Below are 25286 nucleotides of genomic sequence, written 5' to 3'. Positions count from 1 at the left end.
AGCCACCCTCTGGGGGAAGCCTTGGGACCAGCCCTCAGGGCCAGCCACGAGAGCTGTTTCACAGCAGGCTGCTTGCTCGTTGCTGGTGTCATATCTGTGTTGGGAGGGGAAAGTGTCTTCTAATAAAATGTTTTCGTCTTGTCTTTTAGCTTACATTTTACTATGGAACTATAGATCCTTGGTGTCCAACACAGTACTATGAAGACATAAAGAAGGATTTCCCAGAAGGCGATATTCGACTGTGTGAGAAAAAAATAGCTCATGCGTTCATCCTTCGTTCGTCCCAGGAAATGGCTGACATGGTCGCTGACTGGATGCGGGATGGCCCGTCCACAGTGGAAACCGGGACAGGAAAAAAGGACTGACAGCAGGGCACAGAGGCAGTGGGCACGCTGGCTCTCAGTAGTAACTAGTAGACTGCGTAGGTAAATGCTTAATTTGAGTGTTTGGTATCGGAAGAGAAAAAAAATGAGACCCTCTTGGCTAAAAACTACCAGCTCCCACCTTCCTGTGCTGCTGGCTGAAGTAAACACAGTTGGCGAAATACTCCATAGGCTTAACCACACATTTTCCGAGACTCAGGAACACAGTGATCCATGTTGACAGGAGAGGCCCAGGGGCACCATGCAGCTTATTTTGGTAGGCAGGATCCTTGCAGACAAAGGAAGTCTAAATTTAGTTGATTTTAATTGAGTTACATCGTAGAAATACCTCCGAGGAAATATAAAAGTGATGGGTGAGCACTCAGTGTGTGGTCAGGTGTGTGAAGTGTGTAAGATCATGAGAGGGACTCACAGTCCAGCAGCAGAAGTGATGAGCAGTGCTTCTTGCCAGTGGACTTGAGTCCTTCAGGACAGAAGACGAAGATCAGCCCAAACTGACTTTGCAGAGGTCTCGGCTGAGACCATCAGAATCAGGCTGGCTATTAGGACAGCCTGCCAACCTGTGTCACAGACCACCAAGTCAGCCTTTTTTCTGGCCACCAGGGACACAGGCCCAAGCAGAGCCATCATCGGAGAGGCCTGTGTTTGTCTCTGAGAAGCTTCCCTGAGTGTGACTTCCTGGTCTACCTGCATTAGAGAATAAAGTTCGCCAGACGTCCCTCTGCTCAACTAACCTAACAAGAGTTGAAGGATCCTGACTGTGCCTCCCACCACCCAACAGCCAGCAAACTCCGTGCCGAGCCTCATCCTGAGGGTTGTGAGCTCCCTGCAGGTTCCTCTTCTCCACAGCCAGGATGGGGAGGCCCCAGACTGCCCCAGATCAGCCATACGCAGTTGCCCCTTCTGTGATTTTTTTCATTGGAACCCCATTGAGGACCAAGCAGTGAGCCAAGTACCGCGCTCGGCATTGAGGGTAGAGGCTTAGCTGTATTGTGAGTCTTTCCTTCTGACAGTCTTCTAGTAAGTAACTTTCAAAAGGGCACCTTTAAATTGTGGAATAGAGAATAACCATAAGTGATTGTCCCCTTTCTGCATTAGCATGTTAGTTGGAAAGAAATGGTTTTACTAATGAACCAAAACAAGTCATTCAATTATGTAAATTTACCTTCTCCTGACACCTTCACATCTAGTAGAGAAGAAGCCGTTCTCTGGCCTAGAGTGGGCTCACAATATTGCTGTCTTCCACAAACTGACTCAATCCTGGGGCTTCAGGAGCCCATAAACCACACTGAGTGCAGTGATGATAGACCATAGATCAGAAACATTCCAGTTTCTCCTGGAGGAGTCCCTCAGATTTAAGGACAATGGGATGTTGGCCTTCTTCTCAAAACCTAAAGCCCCCTGATGACAGGGTCAGCCCTGCTATGCTGCCATCCCTATGGGAAGTGTTGGACAGGTTACTGGCAGACAGGGCTTCTGCCTCAGAGCAAATGACTTCTTGGAAGGGAACTCCAAGCCCCAGGCAAGGAGTGCTCTTGGCTTCAGAGAGGAGCCGGCACACACACAGGCCATTGGCACAGGGCCGCACACAGACGCCTATTGGCATCTGCGTGGGGAGGCCTAGAAATCTGGTGTTAGCAGCTGAGACTCATGGCTCTGACATGCTTGCAGGAGATGCTCAATAGTACTGACCTGTACACATAAGCAAGTCCTGAATGAAGCGTACCTACTGAAATAGAGACCAGCATTCCCAGCTTTTCCTCCAGGGTTACAACATGACTCCACGTTTCAAAAGTCCACGTGTATGAAATTGTATCTCATTTTGTTTTTCAGAGCTTAAAAAATGGTAAAGTAAAATATTACTGGCTCTTATTTCCTGTTTATCGTCTAAGCACCAAATAAATTTTTGAAATAAATGCTTTACCAGCGCTGTGGGCTTGCCTGGCCTGATCTCCGTGTGTTGGGGGAGGAGAGGTGTGCGCTGAGCAGTTCTGAGTTAGACTCAGGTCAAAGTCTCCCTGTGAAATTGAAAAGCCACTTTTCTCAGTATTTCTCTCAGAGACAGAAGAGTCGGATTTCAGGAGATTGAAGTTCACTTTATTTCATTAGGGCTTAAACAAAAGGCTAAATGTTTCCATGCGTATGTATTAGGTGACAAGGCCTTACCATCTGTGTGATTTTTAGGCAACTTTATCTCGTTTCTCCACACCTCACTGTCCTCATTTGTAAGGTAGGATTAATAATGCGCGCCTCATTGCTGGAAGAGTTAAAGAGGGTGATAAAATTAAAGCATTTAGCACAATGCCTATCCAAGGGCATCTTAATAAAGATTGGCTATAATAATAATACTTATTATTAACTATCGTAATACTGAAAATAAAAGACTAAGATGGATAAGCGGTGGATGAAATGTTTTCCAGAAGCATTGCTGCCTGTTTCCCACTCAGCCACATGGGTGGTCCTTGGTAAAGATTTCGCTTTGGGCGGGGTTATCTAGTGCCAATGGAAAGCCTGAATTGGAGTGTGACCAGTGCCCACGGTGGTTCCGTGTGCTCTGGCCTATGGGAGAGGCTCTCCAGAGGCAGCCAGCTCGTGTGGCTCTCGTGGCCTTTTGTCCAAGGTAGCCAGGGCCTTCTTGCGATCTGCTCCTCCCCTGGACAGCCAGTGACCTCCAGAGGCTCAATTCCTCTTCACCCTACATTGCATTAAAATTAAATTTAATTCCAGATTAAAGGACACTAAGGGGACATGACAATATACAGCAACACCTGATTCTGGATTATATGTTTTAATTACAAAAAACATTGTTGGGACGATTTGCACAACCCAAATGGGGTCTGAAGATTAACTGGGAGAAGATGTTAATTTCCTGAGCTCAGTGGCTGTGACGTGGAAAAGCAGGAGATACCCTGATTTGTACTGAAGACACACTGCAGTGTCTGGGGCAGCAGGGCAGCATGTCAGTTCCCTCTCACATGGTCCAGAGGGGGGAAATGTTGCCTGTATTTTACCTGCAACCTTTTTGTAAGTGCAAGACAATTTTAAAATTTATAAAAATATTTAAATAGAAACAGGCTCTCTCCTTTTGTATGTCTCTCATTGCTTCTTTCCCAGAACTTGAGTTTCTTCTAAGCAGTCAATGGAGACCAAGGCTCAAATCCTGTATCTGTCATGTCATGGGTTTGTGATGTTACATAGGCTTAAGCTCCCTGAATCTCTCCTCCAGCCTCCCCAACCCCCCACTGCACCCCCCCGTCTCTTCATCTATGAAAGTACTTGCTTCAGTTTTTGGATTTTGGATTTGGGGAGGGGTGTTTGTGTTTGTTTGTTTGTTTGTTTGTTTGTTTGTTTGTTTGAAACATGGGTAAATGAGGTCATGCATGTGGCTTTGGGCATCCTGTCTGGCTTACGGTCGATGCTCTATAAAGTGGCCCCTAAAGGCAAATGATAGCAAACTTGTTTTTCTTTTACTCTCTCTTGGTGCAGTGGAGGACCCCACGATAGCTCAGTTTCTGCAGTTTCGCCCAGCCTGAAACTCGATTCTTGCAGTCTTAGCATCTCTGGTTCATATTTGGGGGTGGGGGACGCTTGCTCACCTGGCTCAGCTCTCTGGCCCCTGGCCATGCAGGACTCCAACACACACAGCCCAGGATGCTCCGGCATCACCTCAAGGGGCCTACAGTCCATCTAGAAAAGGTGCAGGAAGCCAAGGAACACCAGACATCACCTTTGTTCCTGGTCTTCTCTTTTAGGGGAGAAGAGCATGTACTTGGCTCCTCCTTCCCTTGGGGGGTGGGCTTTCAGGAGCCATCATTGGCTGGAACTACTAGTGAAACAAAGGGCCCAGGAGTGTTGAGGACAGAAAAGCTTTGCGTTTCCAAGGGGACTAAGTTTCCCGCCTGTGCCCCATAGAGATGTAGGTGAGTGATCGATTGCATTGGTCCAGGTGCGGAGTGCCCATGTGGGACATGGATCTCTCCTCTGCCACCAGACTGGAGGCATCCAGAGCAGGACTGGTGAGGTCAGAGGCGGCTCTGGGTTGCCCTGGTTCTGTAAAGAGCCAACTCCTGGAGGGAGGGGGAGGGGCAGAGGGGGATGAGGCCAGGTAGAAGGACAGGTAGTGCAGAAAGACAGGTAGAACTTGGCTGGGTTTGGGGAAGGAAGAGCAGGGCCAGAGAAAGAACCCGCTGCTCACCCTACACTTTCAGGGTGTCCCCAGGCCTCACAGTCCTGCGAGATTACGATTGCACTCCACAGACCACCACAAAGGTGCAAAGGTGACTTGCTCAAGATCTCACATCTACTGAGTGGCAGCTGGGGTTCACGTGCAGGCCTCCACCAGAGCCAGCCTTCTCCCCTTTTTCCTGCGGCCTCGTGCCGCCTCCTGGAGGCAACAGTGGGCAGCCTGGCAGGCCTGGAGTTTGAAAAGGGAGGGTGGGCTGGGGAGGGGAGCGCCAGGTTGGCAGGGAAGTGAAGAGAGGGTGGGGAACGAGTAGTTTTAGAAGGACGAAAGAGAGAATAGACTGGTTTTCAGGGTGGGGGAAGTGCCTCGGGCGGTGCATTTGGGGAAAGAGCCTGCCTGCCGGGCAGAGGACGCGCTGAGAGTACAGTCCCCAGTGAGCTGTGCACAGTGGGTCCGGTAGATTCGAGGACACGGCACCGCGGGATGACCGGAAAGCACAGCCACTACCCCTCGTGGCCCATTCGTGGCCCCTCTGGCTGCAACTGTTACTTCCATTCTCCTGATTAGAAAACCTCTGGAGTTTGGGGATTAGCAACTACCAAATATGTGGTTATTATTTGTTGAGCGCTAACCCTGTGCAGCACCCCAAGTGGGAATTACAGCAACAATACAGAAGACCGTGCTCTGGGACAGCCCTGCGTTTTCATTTTCTGTCGCATTCCTCAGACATTGTGGCCGAGGGGCCTGCGCTGACCTCCCTGCGTTGGGACAGACTTCCTTGCTGGGTAAGTCTATGGGAAAATTCCTCTTCCCCGAGAGGGGAATGTGACCCCGTGACTGAGCGTCCTTTACGGCGAGGGGTGCGGGTGCACCTGCGGGGCCCCCCCTCACGGAGGGCCTAGGATTCCGCCTCTGCACATCCACCCGCTCAGGCCCCGGGAACATCTGGGCCTCCTCCTGCTGGCCACCGCTGACGGCCGCGCACCTGCATGTGATTAGGACTCAGCAGACGCCCACAGCCTCCCGGTCGGTGGCAACACACTGGTGACACGTTGCAGGGGACGGGTTTCTCCCCATCACTGTCCCTCCTGAGCAGAAGAGTGTGTGGCATTCCCGGGGCCCAGGAGCACAAGGCATCCACAGCCAGGGCAGGGGCCCCGCCCTCGGCGGTGCTCATCTTTGCCTCACCTGCTTGGAAGTGAGCAGGCATCCGGCCCCAGGGAAAGGGGGAGCGGAAAAGCCAGCCTTCGCCTCCTTAAGTATCAGGCATTGCTGGGCCTTTCAGACGGGCTCCATCAGTGTTTAGGAAATAGGATACCATTTTAAATGTCACCCGACTTTCCCTTCTCCCTGCAACTTACCCCATCTCTGCTGAAAGTATAATCCTCCGACCACAGAAGGCCGGGTGGGTCAAGTAGAAAATAAAATGAAGAACTGACCAAGGATTCCTATAAACACATGAAAAGCCACACTTTTTGATGGCAGGGTCATAAAGCTTATACAGTCATCGTTCCCACAGAATGAGCTGCTTAAAGGGGAGCATAATTTTTATTCCAAAGAAAGAGACTCCTTGAATTTTAGTAATGGAATTAGGGGACAGAAAGGGAGCAGACTTTGCTGAGCTTTTCCCCAGAGAAAGACGTGGCCACAGGGACTGGCATTAACACTCAGGGACAGTGGAGCACGCTGGACTCTGCGAGGTGCTGGGTCCCACAGACCCAACCCACATCCCACATGAGCCAGTCCTGCCAACAGGGCATTGTGACGTTAAGTCCCTGCCACCTTCCCACAGCTGCTGCTCAGTCACTAATTCTGTCCCTGAAATACTTAAGGGACAGATGAAAGCTTTCTTGTCACCTGTAGGAACAGTCGCTGTGAGCCAGCTGGAGGTGGAAAGCTGTGTGGTGGGTGCTCTGCGGCCTGGCCTGGGGGCGATGCTGAAGGATCCCAGGCCGCCTCATGGGGCAGGGACCTGTGTACTTGTCTAGAAGAGTGCTGAGCAGAAGGGCCCTGCCCAGTCAGCCGCAGGGCTTGCTGGTCCCTGAACTCCGCCATCCAGCCTTGGGCCTTGCCATGGAGGTGGCCACAGCCGGGCCAAGGCTATGGATTCCAGAGGCACGACTGCAGCCTACGGAGGGTGGACGCTCCTGCTTCTGACCCGAGACAGGACCCAGACTGGGTGCTGTGTGTGCAAACGGAGCAGCTCTGCCAGCTGCCGGCAATGGCTCGCTCGTGACAGGTGGCGGCGCTCATTTTCCAAGGAGAAAGTGTTTCCACTGCATGTTGGCCTCTTCGCCCCGGAGCCCAAGCCCACTCGGCCACCTTCCCATGCATAGCGCCACGCGGCGTGGGGCTGCGCACAGGTCCTGTGCTCGTCGCAGTCACGAGGCCCAGGGAGCAGCAGCCCCGTGCTGAGCAGTTTCAGGTAAAGACTGATGGGCCGGGCTCCCAGGCGGCGGCTTTAACGCGGCCTTCCCAACGCCTGCAGGGCTGGCGCTGTTCTCAGCGCCCAGGAGCCTGAGCGGTCTAACCCAGAAAAACAGGTCCAAGGTCGTTCTCCAAAGACCAGTCAGGAGCAGTTGTAGCAATAAAATATTTAATCAACTTATCTGTACAAAATATCCAAATGGTTAATGAAGAGTATACAAGTGTAACAAATATATACTGCTATGGAACTGTCAAGAAAAATAAAGGCTGCTGTTTTACAGTTCATTTACATTCCGGTATGTACAATCTATTTAAACTCGAGAACACATATACACAGTGGACTTGTGCCCGCCCTTGAAGAGTGCCCTGCCAGCTGGCCCGGGCACGGCCAGCATTCACAACGCCAGCTCCTGCCACCCAAAGGGCCAGGCTGGGGAGCAGGGAGACAGCCCCATCTCCAGCTCCTGAGCTTGGAGTCCTGCTCTGGCCAAACCAGCCCTGGGAGATTGCCCACAAGGAGATTTGGGCTTGAGTGAAACGAGGGTTTCAAAACCACACCCCTCCCCCTTCTCACCCCCGAGCCACGCTGAGAACAGTGAGTGTGGTCGCAAAATGAAAGGGACTTCTAACCACCCCCAAATTCATGTGCCCTGGAGTCCAACTGTGATCTCCAGGTTCAGGGGTCGATGTTCAACCCCCAAACCACACTGGCTAGGATTGAGATTTTTTTTTTTTTTAGAAAGAGGAAGGGAGAGGAAAAGAGAGAAGCATCCATATGAAAACAAAACATCGATCTGCTGCCTCCTGCATGCCCCCTACTGAGGATCAAGCCCACAGCCTGGGCGTGTGCCTTGACTGGGGATGGAACCAACAGCCTTTGGATGCACAGGAAGACGCCCAACCAACTGATGCCCGGGCCAGCGTCGTAATCCTTGTAAAAAATGCATTAACTTTTCATTGGGGTAAAATACTTCCAGCCAGAAGACCTAAAGTGATGCAAATATGATTCTTCATCACAGAAAACATAAAAGCTGTTTGCACCACAGTGTAAAATAACATGCCAAAAAAAAAACCCCAAATTCTAAGGATGCTGGTGTTCAGTCTATGATGTGTTTGAGGGGAAAGCCAGAGGAACTCCCCTTCCCAGAGCCTCTGTGCCTGTGCTGGAACACCTGAGTATTTCCCACCCAGAAAACGAGTGTTATCCCGAGCTTGCTTGCTTTCTGAGCTGCATCATCATTTTCTAAACAGAATGCAGAATGGCCGGTTCTGACAGGTCCTGACCCAGCATCTAAGTGGCAAAGAAATAAACTCTGCTCGTGGGCACACCCCTTCCTCAGGCAGCCTGCTCACCTCAAGCCAAACTGCTCCTGCTCTGAGCCACGGGGAAACTCAGACATGTGGATCTTTTTCTGCCTTTGGCAGCCTCAGTCCCTCAGAGACAAACATGCAGACACACCTTGGCACTGCGTTTCAGGCTCACCCCACTGAGAAACCCAGGCTGGGCCGCCACGCGTGTGGGGTCTGAGAGACGCCAGGCTTGACGGCAGGACAGGATGAACAACAGGTGCAAAATGTGTGCAGTTTCCCCGAACCGCCAGCTCAACGGCCTGGATGCTGCCCTCCCCGGCTGTGGCCCTGGGAGCGCTGTCAAGGGAAGTGTGTGTAGCCCGCGCACCTTGGATCAGCGTGTTCACCTCTAATTTGGCAGAACCCCTCTGGGTAAGCCTCACGAGGAGTCTGGTCTTCGTCAGCCACGAGCACACCTCAGCCCTGGAAGGTTCAGCAGTGGCCCTAGGTTCTGGCCTTCAGGTGTCTGAGTGGGGTCCAGGCCCGTAAGAGGCCCCTCACCCGTTTCTAGATGGGGCAGCTAATCGGGTGAGGTGGTTGCCGCCGTGGGTCAGGTGAGCAGCACAGAGATGATTCTGCGAAGAAGGCAGCCCCGGCCCACCTACGGCCTGACCGAATCTCCGGCCACTGCCTCGCCACACCCCCGCCTGCCGGCTCAGGTGGATGGACAGAAACGCGCAAGCAGACGCCGGCCGCCTCCCGAACGCCTGCCCCGCCAGGCCCAAGGGCGCTGGGGTTCACTCAGAAGCTTTTCCTTGCTTTTCTAAACAACTTATTTCACATCCCGTTAGGGAAAAAAGGGATACAAAGTTTCTGCAGAACGAAGTGTGTCCGGCAAAAAAAAAAAAACACCAAAGAGTGCAGACTGCGCTTCAGACGCCAGCCTGGTACGCGTCCTGCCAGCGCACTCACCTGCTTGCAGAAGCGCCTCTCGGGAGGTGGCCGGGGCTCCTCGGCCCTCTTGCCACTGCAGGGGACGCATGTAAGAAAAAGCGGTCCTTTCTCCTGCCGGCACCAACGCGGGAAGGCCGGCGGGGCCGCTCAGGAGGCTGCATGGCAGGAGGATTCGGACCGCCGCCCACTGAGCATGCACTTTTAAGTGTAAGCATGGCGTGAAATGCAGACCCATTTTCGCTGGCCTCACACTCTGCAACTGCACTGTCCCAGGCCGCTCTGCTCTAACTACTGCTGCGGCCACGAAGAACCAACGCGAACCTTTCCCGGCCAGAAGGTTCCACAGCCAAGTCCCAGGCCCACTGGAGGCCGCCCACCTGCACCGGTGATTTTGGTGAAGCTGGTGCCTGAACATCGTGAGCAGGAGACATCCCTGAATGACCGACGCCCACACGGCAGATGCCAAGCCCTCAATCACCCCCACAGACGATGGAGGCCAACTTGCAGCCATGGGAAGCGTAGCCGTCTGGGAAGAACAGGCTCCTCTCCCCGGAGCCTCCTGGGGAGGACCTATCTGTGCAGCTTCGTCTGGGCGCAGAGGCAAGTCTGCACAGAGGGGGAAGCCAGCTCCAGCCCAAATGGCCAGGAGGCTCCAGGTACAAACGGCCAGCTGCCTGAGAAGTTAGAAATAGTTTTCACTTCCCCCTTCTACTGCTTCTTAATGTTAAACCGTGCCCCCGTTTCCGGGCCGTAAGAAAGAAGAGAAAGGAGCTCTTCTGACGCCTGCCCCTGCTTCACTGCCCCGGCAAGCTGGACGAGACACAGCCACGGCAGGAGGTGGCTGAGCAGAGGCTGGGGACCTGCTGGGGCAGGCAGTCCCCCCTTAGGCAGGCTGGCACGCCTCGTCCAGGGACTCGGGCAGCCCCAGACCGCTGTCCAGGCCGCAGACATGGCACAGCCCATCCTTTCCTCTGCTGCCTACATGGAGGCCCCAGCAGCAGGCGTAGCCTCCCCAGGCCTTGGTCACAGGACAGTCCCAGCCTGAGCATGGCTCTGCCCATCGCTGTGTGAGCACAGGGAACTCGAGCTGGGTTGGCGGTGCCCCTCAGCAGGGACACGGGAAAGGTCCTGGCTTTGGTGAGCTGAGCCCCACCCTTGGGGTCCTGACCTCCCCTGCACCTGCCTTGCCCCGGGGGGAAATCAAAGCAGCATCCACAAAGCACCAACGGAGCTGAGAGTATAGTGGGCATGCACAGGCATGTGACACGTGAGAGGCGGCTCTGGGGCTGGGGTCAGGAGGGGCCCTTTCCCGGGGCAGTCACATTCGCTCTGCCTCTGAACTGGGAGTGAGCCGTGGGACAAGGTGGAATCCTGGAAACTCGGGGCTGAGCTGATGCTCCGCAGAGGGAGGAGACTGCCCGGGGCTTGCTGAGACCTCTCAGGAGATGCCTGCGGAGCTCTGAGGCTGGCAGGTGGCTGTGTGGGTCAGTTCACTCCTAGGCACACAGAAGCCCACGGTGGGCCCACCGTGGCGCCATTCAGACACCTGTCAGAGGGACCTGGTTACTTCTCACTCAGTCCTGATGCCTTCTGAGTGCTGGCTTCACTCGTCCGCTGACTCTCCTTCCTTCCTAATCTGACACTTTCTGAGAGGACACCAAAGGCCCTGCCCTCCCTCAACAGTCTGCTGCCTTCCAGCCTCGTCTGCCCAGCCCACCTGGTGGCCCACGTGAGGCCCCCTGGCCCACAGCCCGCTGAGAGGCTGAGAGGGCCCTGCTTTCTGGCCGGGGAAGGTCAGTATCGCTTTCTCGGGAATCGGCAAGGCTCCCTGTGGTGTTGGTGGCCCAGAGACTGATGTAGCTCTCTGTCCCCCTCACTGGATTTCCTGGAGACCAGATTCAGGCAAGGGGAGAGTCTGACTCTTTCTGTGTACAAGCTGCTCTTGGAAACCATTGTTTTTTCTCCCTGCTTTGTGGGGAAAACCAGACTGCAGCCCCCAGTTATTTTCTTCTGTGAGTGAATGAAAGCGGACAGGAGGCATGGTTTCAGGCACTGAACAAGGTTCCCCCCCGCCAACACCTGGAGACTGTCATGTGAGACGTCACTGCGCTGGGCTTGGTGGGCTTGACCCCACTGTCACACAGTCCACACCTCCTCTCTTTCCTATTACCCCTTGGCAATAAAACGCCAGGACAGTGGGGCGCAGGGCGGCGAGTGTGCACTGAAGGGGGAGCTCGGGCGCTCCCCGCTGCTCTGAGAGCCAGGACCCAGCCAGGGAAGTGTTTGGGTACCGGTGGGCATGGCCGCCCGCCAGCGAGGGCGTCTCCCTTCATACGGGAGCCTGGCTCCCAGCAGCAGTGACCAGACCGCCTTGGTGTCCGGCAGACACAGCACCAGCCCCTCGGGCCCGGCTGGCCTGCCCTCTGCTGCCCCAGTGGGGATGCCCAGCCTCCCTCTCCAGCAGAAAGAGGGGTACCGGTGATCTCAGTCCTCGCGCACAGCTCTTCCGAGCAGAGTGAAGAATTCAGCTTACTGCAGGAGGAACACTTCGGTGGCCTGGGGAGGTGGGGCCGCCTTACTCACAGTCCTGACACACTCCACTCTGCTTGCCAGCGGCCGGCTCGCCCATCGCTGAGCCCGGATCTCCCAGCTGGGCGACGCGGCCCTACTCCCCACCGCCCAGAAGACAGGCAGACAGGCCAGGGCACTACCGACTGTGCTGGCAGAATCCCTTCTCCACGCCGTCAAAGCTAATCCAACAGAGCTCAGCAGCCAGAAGCCATCCTCCACATGTGGCGGCCCTTCTGCTACCATTTTACAAAGTGAAACATCCTCTCCACTCACCTGCTTCTAACTCAGAGATGTCAGGGGGCTGAGCAGAGCTGGAGCAGGACACGGGTGGTCCCTGGCGGTTCCAGGCAGCTCCGGGGAATCCAGGAGGCATTCCTTTTGTTGGGTGAGCGAAGATCACACTGAGGGCGTCGGGGCCACAGAAGGACTGTCGCTGGCCAAGGACAACACCCCCCGCCCCTGCCCCGGGTGCAGCCTGGACTCGAGAGGCAGGAAGACACCTACTCCTGTATCACATCTTGGTAGAAGGAGGTCATCGGGAGGAAATGGAGAAAATGGAGGGGGTTTTCCTGCCATAAAAATCTCAGGCTAACTCATGACATTTCTTCCCCCACAATTTTTTTCTAGTCCCTAAAAAACTATCAAAATGTTTGCTTTTGTCCAAAGATATTAAATACCCTAGAATTTCTTCAAAATAATATTTCACTATAGTGTTTCATTATAGTTTCCCTTTCTAAGACATCTAACACTACACCTTTATTCTTCATTACAACAGGTATCGGAGCAATCACCAGCCAATCGTTATTAAAATCATAGTTTAAAACAAGAGAGGGAGGCTTCTCTGGCAAAATCCATGAGTGTAGCAGAACCGTCTTGGCCCAGGCTCGGAGACTGGGTGGAGGTGTCGTGTAGCAGCCACTTGGGGAGTGTTTTGGTTTTAACCTGAAGAGACTGTTGCATTTTCTGGTTATTTATAGCTACCCACATAGCCACAGCATATAAATTCACATTATAAATGTGTTTTCTTTTCCTTTGGGGGAATTTTACAGGATAAAAAAGACTCAGGTGGGGCCCTTTAAATAAATTAGCTGCATCTAAGTCTTTCATCCCTCCCTCTCCCTTAAGAACGTAATCACTGAGAATGGAAATTATAACTGGGCCTCAGCATCCGAGACCAAAGGACAGAATGAATGCCTCCCAGGGACCCTAAAGGCGAACACCCAGCACAGCCTTAAACAGGAGCGCTCAGGTCAGCTGCGGGGCTTTTCAAGGACCCTTCCCAGCCCCAGACAGGAGGACCCCAGCTTACTTCTCTCCCCTCTTCCAACCATTTACATGGGCCACAACGGACTCCCCGGCAGGGATGAACCAAATAAAACTATGAAGGCTTTCGTGTTCGAGCTCCCTTTCACACGGACAGACAATCACAGACAGACAACCCTTCTTCCATCAACAAGACCCTTTGGGGCAAAGTACTGGGCCTGTGGCGATAGACTTCCACCTCTGCTCCCCCACGCCAAGGCCTGAACCTTCCCAAGGGGCCACGGCAGCCACCCTGCAAATGCACCGGACAGAGCGCCGATGGGACGGTGGACCTGCTCCGAACCACTGGGTTTCTGGGAGCTGAAAGCTCACAAAAGCACTCTGCGGCTTCACTTCCCGTTACTATCACACTGCCAAAACCTGCAGCAGCAACAGTGAGAGCGTGTAAAAGCCGACACAGACCTGAGAGCTAAGCACAAGCACATGCCGCCCACTCTGAGTAAGGCCGTTGGAGGGGCCTCGCCCACCCGCAGAGTCAGAGTCCTCAAAAGGAGCCCCTGCCTCTGAGACCCTGAGAGCCTCCTGCAGCTCCCAGGAAAACCACCTGGCAGGTTTCTAGGCAGAGCCATAGCGCCTCCCCCATTCCCAAACTCTGCAGGGGCCTCCTGAGCCCGCCCAGGCACTGCCACCACCCCAGGCTGCCCAGCTTGGGAGCCTCGGAGAAGCTGGGGGTGGACCCACCCCACTTCCATGTCAGATCAGACTTGCAGTTATAACCTCGCCCCTAGTTCACTCCCCTCCCAGAGAAAAGTACTTTTTCCCGGCTTTCTAGACCATTCCCCATAGGAACTGATTTTTTTTTAAAGAGAGTGGTGCTGACCTTTGCCGGGATCTAGGAAGCTCCACAGCCTGCTCTGGACAGATGCTCCCTTTCAAAACTGAGGGGACACTTCCCTGTCAAAAGTCAAAGGAAACATAAGACCTTTGCCGGCTCCTTCCCGGAATGAATGGCCTCCGTGCGCCGCGAACCTTCAGAAACCGCACTGCGGCCCCTGGTCCCCTGGTCCCCTGGTCCCCTGGTCCCCTGGTCCCCTGGTCCCCTGGTCCCGGCGCAGCACTCGCAGCTCGGCCGCCCAGCCTCCGCGCCCACACTCGGCCAGAACACGCTTTCGTTCACCCATTCTGGAGCCGGCAACTCCCCGACCTGTTCCTACCCGATTTCGTGTCTGTTACTTGGACACAAACACCGCCCTGTCCCCAGAGGCACAGCGGGCGCGGGCCATCTGGCTGCAGAGCGCACGTGGCTGCGACATTCGGAGCGTCCCGTCGTCTCCACCCTGGGCCCTCGGGCACAGTCACAGCAACAGGAGCGCGAGTGGACGCGGGTGCGGGCGTGAGCGCCGGTGCGAGCGTGAACCTGCGCGCTCTCCTCCGCGCGCGGGGCCGGGGTCCGACGGCACCCAGGCCGGGTGCCAGGCCCGGCCCGCGGCTGCTCCTCAGCAGGGGCCCGGGCGGCTGCCCCCGCCCCGGCCGGCCCGGCCCGCCTGCTACCTGCAGCCGCAGGCCTCCACCACCATGTCCTCGTACTGCTTGTAGACCACGTTGTTGGCGGCGTCGATGTACAGGATGCTGATGGGGCTGAGGCGCGCGGGCACGCAGCAGGAGGCGGGCGCCGCGTCGGGCGCCATGGAGTTGAGCAGCGTCTGGATGATGGCGTGGTTGGTGGGCTCCAGGTGCGAGCGCAGCGGGAAGTCGCACACGCCCTCGCAGTGGTAGGCTTGGTAGTCCAGCGGCGCGATGATCCAGTCGTCCCAGCCCAGCTCCTTGAAGTCCACGTGCAGCGGCTTGCGGCTGCAGCGGCTCCGGCCCCTGCGTCCGTGGCCCCGGCCCGCGCCCCCGCCGCTGCCCGGCGCAGCCCGGCTCCCGGCTAGCGCGGTCCGCCGCCTCCGGCGACCCCCGGTGACAGCAGTCGGTGGCCCAGCGCCCGGCCCCGGGTCGGGCGGCGGCTCCGCGGCCAGCGCGGCCCCGAGCGCGCGGGCCTGGGCGCGGATCTCCCGGAACAGGCTCTCCTTCCTGTGCGCTCGGGAGGCGACTACCAGCAGCGCGCGGTCCTCCGCCGCCGCGCCGCCGCCGCCCCGGGCGCCGAAGCCCAGCCACCTCAGCGCCAGCGGCCCCCGCGCCGCGCCGGCCACTGCGCGCAGCAACAGGCAGAGCGTGCGGGGCGCGCGCGGCTCCCGGCGGTGGCCCCGGACGGCGTCCGCCACGTCGAACACCTCCCAGCGCGCCCCGTCCAGGGGCTCGGCCGACCGAGAGTGCAGCAGGCTCTGCGCGCGCGCGGCACCGGGGCACGTGGACAGCAGCAGCAGCGGCGGGGGCGCGGCGAGGCCGGGGCCGGGCTGCGGGGGCTCGCGGCGCAGCACGCGCAGCTCCGCGCCCACCACCTCGTCGGCGTCGGAAAGGCTGGACAGGTCGAACAGGAAACGCTGGCCGGTCTCGGCTGCCGACTCGTCTGCAGAGGACGGGCACAGACAGAGAGAAAGCGCAGAGTGAAAACGACGCTCGCGCTCCTGGCCTCGGGGCCTCCTAACTGCAAAGGGCCCGGCCAGGATGCGGGAGTGAAGCCCGCGGGAGCCGGCGCCCGCCCCCGCGTCGGCCCGGCCCGCAGCTGCCAGCCTGGTCCAGAGGAAAGGAAGCCTTCGCCCGACTACGGGGACCGGGTTTTGGTTCATCAAGCGGAAAGTTCCTCCACCGCCACAACCCACCCACATCCACGCTGCGTGGCCAAGAGCGCAGCCCCGCAGCCGAGACCAAGACTTAAGGCCACCGCAGTTCCGATGCTGCCCCAGAGCCACAGATCTGCAGGGACCAGGTCGGAGCCAGCCTTTCTGGCGGGTGGCAGCCGGAAGGCCTGGTGGGCGCATCAGAAGTCGTGCGCCCCTTCCAAGGCCCCGAGTGCAGGCCGAGTGTTTGCCCCGCGGGGCTCCCGCTCCATACGGGTACGGCTCATTATTGCCCCCCAGCACCTAGGAGCGCCGCGGGGTCCCCGGCTGTACGAAAAGAAAATCTTGTCCCCTGAAAACCGCTCCTCCACTCCCCCAGCCCGGCTGGAACATTCCCGTCGGGGCTCCCTGCCTGCTGGGGCCCTGCGGTTCGATTCGTCCAGACGGGGCCGCGTCGGACCCTGTAGTGCGCCCCGCTCCTCGCTGTGCCCAAAGGAGACAGACCCAGAGAGGGGCCGGGCTGGGCCCAAAGCCTCGGAGCCATGAGCGCTGCCGGTCGCGACAGGAACTCCACGCTCGCCCTCTCCCAGTGTTTCCCCGACCTCCGATGGAGGGGACCCGCGGCAAAGGCGCGCGAGGGGCCTTCTCAGAAGGGCTTGGGCAGCGTGACTGCCTCGCGCGGTGAGGGCAGTGGGCCGGAGGAGGTCTCTCCCCTCGGACCCGCGGGTGCCTTCACTGACTTACTCTCTCCGCTGTGACTTATCTCCGGCCTTTCGATTTTTATTTCTGGGTCGTAGGCACTCTTTTCTTTGGGGGCTCAAAAAAAAAAAAAGCTGAAATTCCACCAAGCAGCAGATAAGGAGCTCCCTTTGAAGAGGGTCATATGGTTTCGTTTTGCCCCAAACACAGAGACTACGCAGACTCCCCCACCGCTGGAGGTTTTTTGCTCACCAACCACCGACGCCAGGCTCTCGGCTCCTGAGGTCCAGAGTCTGGGTGCTGCTAGTGGCCTCTTGGGACCTCAAACAGCCCTGCTCCAAGCTGAGGCTCAGGATGGAGGGGGAGGCAGGAGAGGGAATGAGCCAACGCTGCGCCCCACAGACACACAGACCCAGCACAGCGTCCTCTCCGGGGCCGCTGGCTCGCGGGAGCACTTGGAGCTTGCCCTGCAGCCTTCCCCGCTTCGAGGGGCTGCCACTGTGTTCCCTCCCCCCAGAGGGAGGCGCGGTGGCCTTACCAGCCAAGCTGGCACCCCAGGGAAGGACTCCGCTCAGGCTGAGGCCCCGGTAGGCCTAACTCGACCAAAGAAAGAGCGTCTGGTGCCTCTGCTAGCCTAGGGCCCTGCACTGCCCGGCTCTCCCATGGCTTGGCCGCCCACTCAGCAGCATTAGGGCTGGGGTCCCGGGCCTGTGTCCCAGGATGCAGCCTTCCCATGAGCACCCCAGCCTGCAGTCCAGGGGCACTCCCGCGGAGGACGATGCCTGAAAGTTCCCACAGGGCTATAGGGCTCAGGATCTCCCTGCACCCCAAGTACAGCAGCCTGTGTGTGGGTGCTGTGTGTGTTGGAGGGGCGGGTGATCTGCTCACTGCTCCCAGCCAGGGCCCCTCTGCAGCAGCACTTACTCTCCAGGCCCGCCGGCCTTCCTTTCTCTCCTGCCTTCCATGCCGGGTCTCTGGCTGTTTAGAATTAAGGCCGAAATAACTTAAATCTCTCCTATCTGTCTGCTTTAATGACATCAATAGAGATTAATAAAATCCAGATGACACAGCAATCACCAGGGGCCTCACCCACGTCCTACCTTTGGAGGGCCTGGCGGGGAGTAAGGTGGGGCCACTGGTCCGGGAGAGGCCTGCATTCCTGCGCCCTCCTGGCCCTTCCTTCCTCCCCGCACAGCCCGAGCGCCCGACCTCCAGCCGGCCAGGCGCCCCGCGGGCGGCGCGGCACCCCAGCTGCACACCTGCACCCGGACACAGCCTGCCGAGAAGGGCCCCCTTTGTACCTGGCGATGCACCAGCCTCTCCAGGGCCATTTGTTGGAGTTTTAGTGCCTCTGTCTCGCATGCCCCTGAGTCAGCCCCAATTTGAATGGTCCCCAAGAGGCCGGGAGCTGCCGCCCCGATTGCTGCGACGAAGCAGCGGCCGCCGCCCCGACCAGGACGCAGTCCCGCTCCGCCGGGCCCCTCCTCTGCTTCTCGGGGTCCCAGGCTCCGCGGGGCCCGGGCACCGCACGGAGGGACCCGGAGCCGCCGCGTCTCCCGCCGCCGTCCAGGCGCAGCGGGTTCGAGCGCGGGCCTCGGCGAAGCGTCTTCCCAACACCTGAGGCCGGGACGGGGCGCGCCCCGAGCGGAGCGGAGCAGGGGCCCGCCCCGGCGGCGGTGCCCGCCCGGACCGGGCAGCGTGGACGGGCGCAGAGGAGGCGTGAGTACCTTGGGTCGCCTGGTCCGCGAAGCCGGTGATGGTGTCCGCGCGGCCGTGGCCCGAGGCGGACGCGGCCGCAGCCCCGGCCGGAGCCCCCCCGGCGAGGCTCCGGTAGAGCGACATCATGAACTGGTGCGGCACCACCGAGCCGTTCCTGAAGCCGGCGCCGGTGGCGCGGCGCGCGGCGCGGGCCCCGGGAGCCGCCGCGGCCGGAGAGGCGCCCGGCGCCGCCGCGAGGGTCCGCCCGCCGCCGCCGCCCCCCGGGCCCTCGGCCGGCCCTGCCCCCGCCGCTCGCAGCACGGCCGCCGCTTCGAGCCCGTCGCGGGGGCGGCAGGCGCTCAGCAGCCAGAGGCACAGCGCGGCGGCCGCGCTCAGGTCCATGGGCTCCGCGGGCCGGGCGGGCGCGCGGCGCGAGCTCCGTGGCTCCGGGAAGTCCCCCGGCGCCTTTTGAACATAGTGTTTAATAATGGGGGAAGTGTGCGCAGCAAGCAGCGCCCCCCCCGCCCACCCCACCCCGCCCCGCGCCCGGAGCAGCGCCCCCTGCTGAACACTTCAGTGGCGGCGCCGCGCCCCCCACTCTCGCCTGACGGAGAATCCGGGGCAGGGGCCTCCCTCCCCGCGCCCCGGCCCCCCCACCGGGTCGCTGCGCCCCTTCTCTGGACCCGAGAGGGACACCGGCCCGGGGCTCCCGCACAAAACGGGGCCCCGCCTCCCTCCCCTCAGCCTTGCGCACCCCTCCCCTGCGCCCGCGCCGCGCCCCAGCCAAACGTGCCCTCTGGGTTTAGAGACTCGGGGGAATCTCGCGAACACGGCACCCGCCCAGCCGCCTCCCCACGCCCCCGCGGAGAAGCACCCGCCCCGCCCCGCTCATTCCGCGAGCGCCCGCGACGCCAGAGGTGGGGCGGCGGGAGGCTCGGCCCCGCCCGTCGGTGCGGCGACCGGGTGGGCACCGCGCGCAGAGAGGCCCCCGAGGCCACGGAGGCCACCAGGGCGCGCAGGGCTGCCACGGAGGCGCGTTTTTCATGATCAGCTCGTCTGCTCCCCACCCTGCCACAGCCCCCGAAGGTCCGAGCCGACGGCCGGAGCGGGGAAGGGGACCCGTATGGCAAAGAGCGAGCAGCTGGAAGGACCGGCCGGAAAGACAGATGGACATGGACCGACACTTGGAGAGCAAAGATTTGGGCGCGGAAGCTCAGATCTTGAAGGAGCACGGGAATTAGGATGGCAGCGCCGGGGTGCCGGGGCGCCCCGAGTTCATCTGCGTCCACAGTGGTGACCTCCGGCCCGACCCCTAGGGGTCAGGCTACCGGCTATGTTGGGGTGCAGCCAGAAGGCGCGAGGGCGGGCGGCGAAGGGCCCCGGGGTGGTGCCTCCCTGCTCCTTCCCCCGTCGCGTTGCGCGCGGAGCCGTGGCTGCGGGGGGCGCCCGGGGCCCTCGGGCGCGCGGCGGGCGCTCCGTCGGTACCGCAGGGCAGACCCCCGAGGCCGGTCTCGGCGGCAGCAGGGGCGGCGCCGGGCGTTGGCGCAGCGCCCAGCGCGGGAGCGTCGGCAGCGGACCCGCCGGCCGCCCTCGAGCAGACGGAGGGGCTGAGCCGCGCGGACCCCGCGGCGGCGCGGGCGCGACCTTGTCCGTTGAAACCGCGTCCGCTCCCGAACTCAAAATCTAGGGGTGGGGGGGCGCCACGGTCACTTTGAGCGGGTGATCAACGTCGCGTGACGTCGGCGTGACGTCACGGGGTCCAAAGCCCCGGGGTTGCGCCTCTCGCCGTGCGCCGCACCGGCCCGCCGCCTGCTCCTCCGAGCGGACGCCTCGCCGTCGTCGTGGCCATCCCGGCCACCGTGCAGACGCGGCTGCTGCAGAGCAGGAGGGGGCACCCCCCCGGGGGCAGCAGGAGAGGCCTGGTGGGGTGGGTGGGGTCGCTCCTCGCGCCCCAGGCGGGTCAGGTGGGCGGAGAAGAAAGCCCGAGATTAGCCCGGGAAGGCCTGGGCAGCAAGGGCAGTGCGGGACTGGGTGACCAGAGAGCGGGGTTTGCTGGCACAGAGTCACCAGCCTCTGGTCAGGCCCACCGAGGCTCAGCGCGGGCTCCCTCTTGGCGGCGGCAGGAGCCTTCGGCCGGTGGGCCAGGCAGGAGGGAGGCCTGGAAGTGTGTGCTCTACAAGCTGCCAAGCACATTCTGAAGGGAAATTCCTCTGGCCTCTGTGTTGCCCCTGCGGTCGCTGTTGGTGAGGCCCAGAGGCAGGTGCAAGAAGTTCAGAAAAGGCTGGGAGAAAGCTGGGGACCAGAGTTCTAACTCTGCTCTGCACCAGCCTGATGAGCACCCCCCAACCTCCAGAATTCCAGACTCCAGCTGTCTCAGAGAGCAGAGGTGAGTTTGGCTCCAACAGGGGAAGAGGGAAAAAGCCATAGGGTGGGGGATGGGATAGGGGGTGTTTCTTGACTGGGGAGGGGATGGGTGGTCCCCACATTCTTGCCCCAGATCCTTACCTTGGAGAACACTGCTGTTCATCCATCCTGTGCAGAAACTATTTGCTTTCTCTGAGCATTTGGTCTCTATTTCAGGTCACAGAATCCCAGGATCTGAAAGAGACTTTGGGGTTATCTAGGCCAACTTTCCATGCCATGCCTGAATCGTAACAAACTGCTACCCAGACGGTGCTTGCATGCTTGCAGGGACAGGGAGCTCCCTACCCCAGGCAGCCTTCTAATAGCCCTGAATATGACAGTGTTTCGGTTGGGTTCACCGGACCCATGAGAGCCACAACATCTCTCCAAGGCAGCTTTGCAGTGGAATTTACATGCCACCTGGGAACATGAGTCTGGAACATAAGTCGATGCCACTTAGGAAGTTAGTGTTGGGTTCTGCCATCTAGAGTCACCTTTTGTTGACCTTCAGGGACCAGAATTTGGGTCAGCTGCAGGGGCAGCTTACTCAGCTTCAACCAAGCCTCTCCTGCCACATCTAGACACCAGCCCCTCATGTCTGATTACATAAGCACAAGGAGGTCCCTTAGAGATGGCCTGCATTTGTTATGAGGAAGCCAGGTCCCCAAGGAGTGGAAGTTATCAGCACCTGGTTACTTGGAATCAGTCACCTGGTCTCCTCTGTGGTCCTGTGCCTTTGCTCTCCAGGCAGCTCAGAAGGTCTCACCACAGCTCTGCCCTGGGCACCCTGTAGGTGAGGCGTAATGAAGGGCAGTCTCTGCCTTGTCCACTGTTGGGGGTTCTGGGCCCCTGCAAAACACTATTTTGGAAGATGGAACAGATGTCCCCTGGCTATGACTCTGATGGTCTTGAGAGTCAAGAGACGAGAAGTCAAATCCTGCCTCTAACCTCGGGCTGCAAGTCCCTCAGCCCTTCCTGGCTTTAGATCCTCAAACGCACAATGAGGCTGACAGCCAGATGTCCACTTGGGGTTCACCTGTGAGAGGCGGAGGGCACGTGGGCGGGGCCACTGCCAGGCACCCAGCCAGAAGCCTGCCCTCTGTCCGGACCCACCATGGCCCCTGGCCTTTGTGACTGAGAGTTGGAGAGAGGGTTAGCCTGGGGCTCTGCCTGAGGATGGTATCCCTGGGAGGGCTGGAGAGGGATGGTGATGTCGCCTGCAGAGGCGGCTGCCAGCTGGCACTCACTACATCTGGTGGTGCTGATCTCTACTCAGCCAAGGGGTGCTGCAAACGTCTCCCCCAGAAAGGCCTGGATAGGCTGCCTGGGCCGCAGGTGGGGATGGTTCCAGCAGTGCTCTGGCTCGACCTCCTGTCTGATGATCAGGCTGGGCTTCCTTGGGCTCTGATGAATTTCCCCTTCTCAGCTCAGGGCTGCCTGGCCCCAGGTTACCCAGGGCAACAGCTCTGGCATCTACACCCAGGTGGCTGCATTCAGGCTCCAGGCCCCTGGCTCAACCTGTCACTGGGCTCTGGACCTTTGCGTGGGGGAGGGGAGGGGACAGAGAAGGGAGCTGGGTGTGTTCTTTCCCAGAAGTTCCACAGGGGACCTCTTGCAGCCCTTCTGTTCGGGACAAATGCAGAGGGCTGGCAGACACTGCCATCTGCTGGTCACTGGCAATGTCTGGTACCCCTACACCCCAGCTTCTCTGTTTTCATCACTGGGGCTTTCAATAGAGAGAATGCTGAATAGAGGCAGAGGGCCTGCTTGTTTCCCCCGCCCTGTGTCCAGACTCAGCTTTTCTTTCCTGAGCCACTTTGGTAGGTAACATGACCCCTGCTTCTCACCTGTGGAGAGGTGGGTCTATATGAGGGGGTCTGTTATGTCCTGCATCCCTCTACCTCTAAGCCCCCTACCGAGGGAAACTGGCCCGTGGACCCCATTGCCCTGACCCAGCTGTGGCTTCCAGGGCAGCCACCAGAGGCATGCCAGGCATAGTGAGTGATCCGGCAGAAGGAAGGAGCCAGAACATGCATAAGGCGCAGAAAAGGAGTGTTGGGGGCAGCAGGTCCATTGGCATAGAGAGCACAGGGCTGGGACACCCTTTCACTGGGAAGCTCCAGGGCCTCCACGGGACCTGGAGCAGAGGCCCAGCCCTGCAGGTGTTATTGGATGAATGAGGGAATGCATGAGAAAGCCATGAGAGAGAAGGGGGGGAGTCGTTTTGTAGAGTCCAATTAGCAGAAGAAACCGAGCAGAGAGTCCTATTAGTTGCTAAACATTAGAAAAACACACACACACTGATTAAATGCCACTTTGTCTAGGCCTTGGGCTGAGTATTTTCCAGGTGGCTGCAAAGAGGTGGGATGTTTGTTGATCAGAGTTCCAGGGTGGTGGGGTGGGGAAGGGAGGCTGGTTCTTTGGGAAAATGCAGTCAAGCAGAAGCCCTACCTCCTCTTTCCAGAGGGTGGGGAGCAGCTCGGGGAGGGGGTGTCCTTAGGAAGGGAGGACAGGAGCAGGAGAGAGGGGACTGCACACGGAGAGGGAGAGTGTGAGCCGCTCTGTGAGAGGGTAGCTTTGGGTGACAGACTCTCCTTGACCAAAGTTTAGAGTCCTCTGAGCCCTCTTCTCCACTTGACCTTGACCTTCAAACACCACCCCACACCACCCCTTTGGTCTGCCTGGCCCAGTCTTAGCAAGAATGCTGCTGAGTCAGCTTAGAAAGAATCCCTCACCCTGGATATCTGATCAAGTTCATCATTCCCCAGCTTTGACATCTGAGTCCTTGGCCTACCTTCAGCAAGGTTCCTACTAAGTCTGTTTAGCAAGACTCCCCCAACCCTTGCTCTCTCCTCCAGTAATTTTCCATCACTGACCCTCACCTTGCTCCTTGGCTGTAAATCCCCACTTGTCCTTGCTGCATTCAGAGTTGAGCCTTGTCTCTCTCCCATTGCAATAGTCTTGAATAAAGTCTCCCTCATCTTTTAAATAAGCGTCAAAATAACTTGGTTTTTGTTTGGTTGGTTTTGGTTTTGGGGGAAGGTTGCAGAGGGAGGAAAGACACACAGTTTTCAGAGCTTTTGTTGAGAACTCTCTGTTAGCCTCTTTTGGGAAAGCCAACGGAAGGACTCTGGAGTCAGGCTGTTGTTTCTTTAGGTGACCCCCTGCAAAGGGCTCTAGTTTATCTCGTTTGCTGGGTTATATGTTACCTCATTTGACTCTCCTAACATCTCTCTGAGCATCCCTAGGGCCATGAGCACTGGTTGCATTGTTTCCCCAACACTCCCCAAGGCAGAGGGACCAAATAATTTGTCCTTTGAACCAGGACACTCTGGGCACTCCTAAGAGTGAAACCAGCAAACCAAGGATCCTTCTGGCTTTGATTAAATTTAACTTTAAATCCTAGCTCTAGAAATCTTAGCTCTCTCTACATATATACCTCTCAGGAGACCTGGCCTTTCCCCTGAATAAGCAACCCCCCAGGCAGCAGAAGACAGCGGCCTGGATCTGACTAATGATTGCAAGGTCCAGACCTCTGGCAGGCTGAAGATAACTGTTTTTAAAAATTGATTTGAAACACTAATCAGAAAGAATATATGCACCCCTATGTTCATAGCAGTGCAATTTACAATAGCTAAGATCTGGAAACAGCCTAAGTGCCCATCAGTAGATGAGTGGATAAAAAAGCTGTGGTTCATTTACACCATGGAATACTACGCAGCTGTAAAGAAGAAGGATCTTGTACCCTTTGGGACAGTATGGATGGACCTGGAGGAAATTATGCTGAGTGAAATAAGCCAGGCAGAGAAAGACAAACATCACATGATGTCACTTATATGTGGAATCTAAAGAACTTAATAAACTGATGAACAGAATAGATTCAGTGACATGGAGGCATAGATCAGACTGACGAATGTCAGAGGAAGGGAGGAGGGCGGGTGGGTGGAGGGGGAGAGAGTAACCAAAGAATTTATATGCACAACCCAAGGACACAGACAACGGTAGGGAGGGGGACTGGGGAGGGGGGGGTGGGACGGGGTGGAATGGGTCATTGGGGAGATAAAGGGGCATTTGTAATATTTTAAATAAAAAATAAAAAAATAAAAATTGATTTGAGAGAGGAACATTGATTTGTTATTCCACTTATTTACATATTCATTGGCTGCTTCTGTGTGTGCCTTGGCCAGGGATCAAAACCGAGGCCTTGGAGTATGGGGAGGATGCTCTACCCAATTGAGCTACCCGGCCAGGGCAAGGTAACATCTTGACCTAAGCTATGTTTCAGCTCTGAAGCCCTAAGGTGGAAAGACAACCCCCCTGGCTACTTTCCCATGAAACCAGGCAGAGGGACGCTGAAATCGCGTCAAAACTATCCTCCAGACCTAAAGAAATGATTTATTATCTTTACTTCACCTCTGACCCCTCGATTCCTAGCAAGGCCTGGAAACCCCTAACCCATGGTGTCATGATTTTGCCCTATATAACCTGTAGCCTACACGCCGTCAGGGAATTCGGGCTTTTGAGCATAAGCTTCCCCTTCTCCTGGGTGGCGCCTTTCATAATAAAATAGCCAATCTTTCTTTCTTCACTGCAGTTCTCCCTGTTTAGGGTTTGGCTCTGCTAGCTCACTGGGTGGAGGAACTCTTTCTGGTCGATAACATTACTAAGAAGACCAGGACAACGGGTGCAAATCAA

General features: G+C 57.9%; 2 protein-coding genes across 4 annotated transcripts in view; one reads left to right on the top strand and one right to left on the bottom strand.

The window, feature by feature from the left end:
• The window catches only part of LDAH (lipid droplet associated hydrolase), a 67421-nt gene extending 63967 nt beyond the window's left edge, over positions 1-3454 (top strand). For all 3 annotated transcript variants that reach the window (XM_087823384.1, XM_016224781.2, XM_016224782.2), the window contains exon 7: positions 150-3454. In XM_087823384.1, coding sequence (XP_087679510.1) covers positions 150-365 — 216 coding nt within the window. In that variant the 3' untranslated portion in view covers positions 366-3454. The remainder of the gene's footprint in view (positions 1-149) is intronic.
• Positions 3455-14601: 11147 nt separating this feature from the next.
• On the bottom strand, positions 14602-18590 carry GDF7 (growth differentiation factor 7). The gene is made up of 2 exons (XM_087823813.1): positions 18218-18590; positions 14602-15580 (listed from the first exon to the last, which is right to left on the bottom strand). Exons 1-2 carry the CDS (start codon positions 18588-18590, stop codon positions 14619-14621), a joined length of 1335 nt encoding a protein of 444 aa, XP_087679939.1. The 3' UTR covers positions 14602-14618.
• Positions 18591-25286: the final 6696 nt, after the last annotated feature.

The sequence above is a fragment of the Miniopterus natalensis genome, chromosome 13 (genome assembly GCF_054644295.1).
Source record: "Miniopterus natalensis isolate mMinNat1 chromosome 13, mMinNat1.hap1, whole genome shotgun sequence".
In the NCBI taxonomy this organism is placed as follows: domain Eukaryota; kingdom Metazoa; phylum Chordata; class Mammalia; order Chiroptera; family Miniopteridae; genus Miniopterus; species Miniopterus natalensis.
This window is presented reverse-complemented; position numbering and strand designations above follow the sequence as displayed.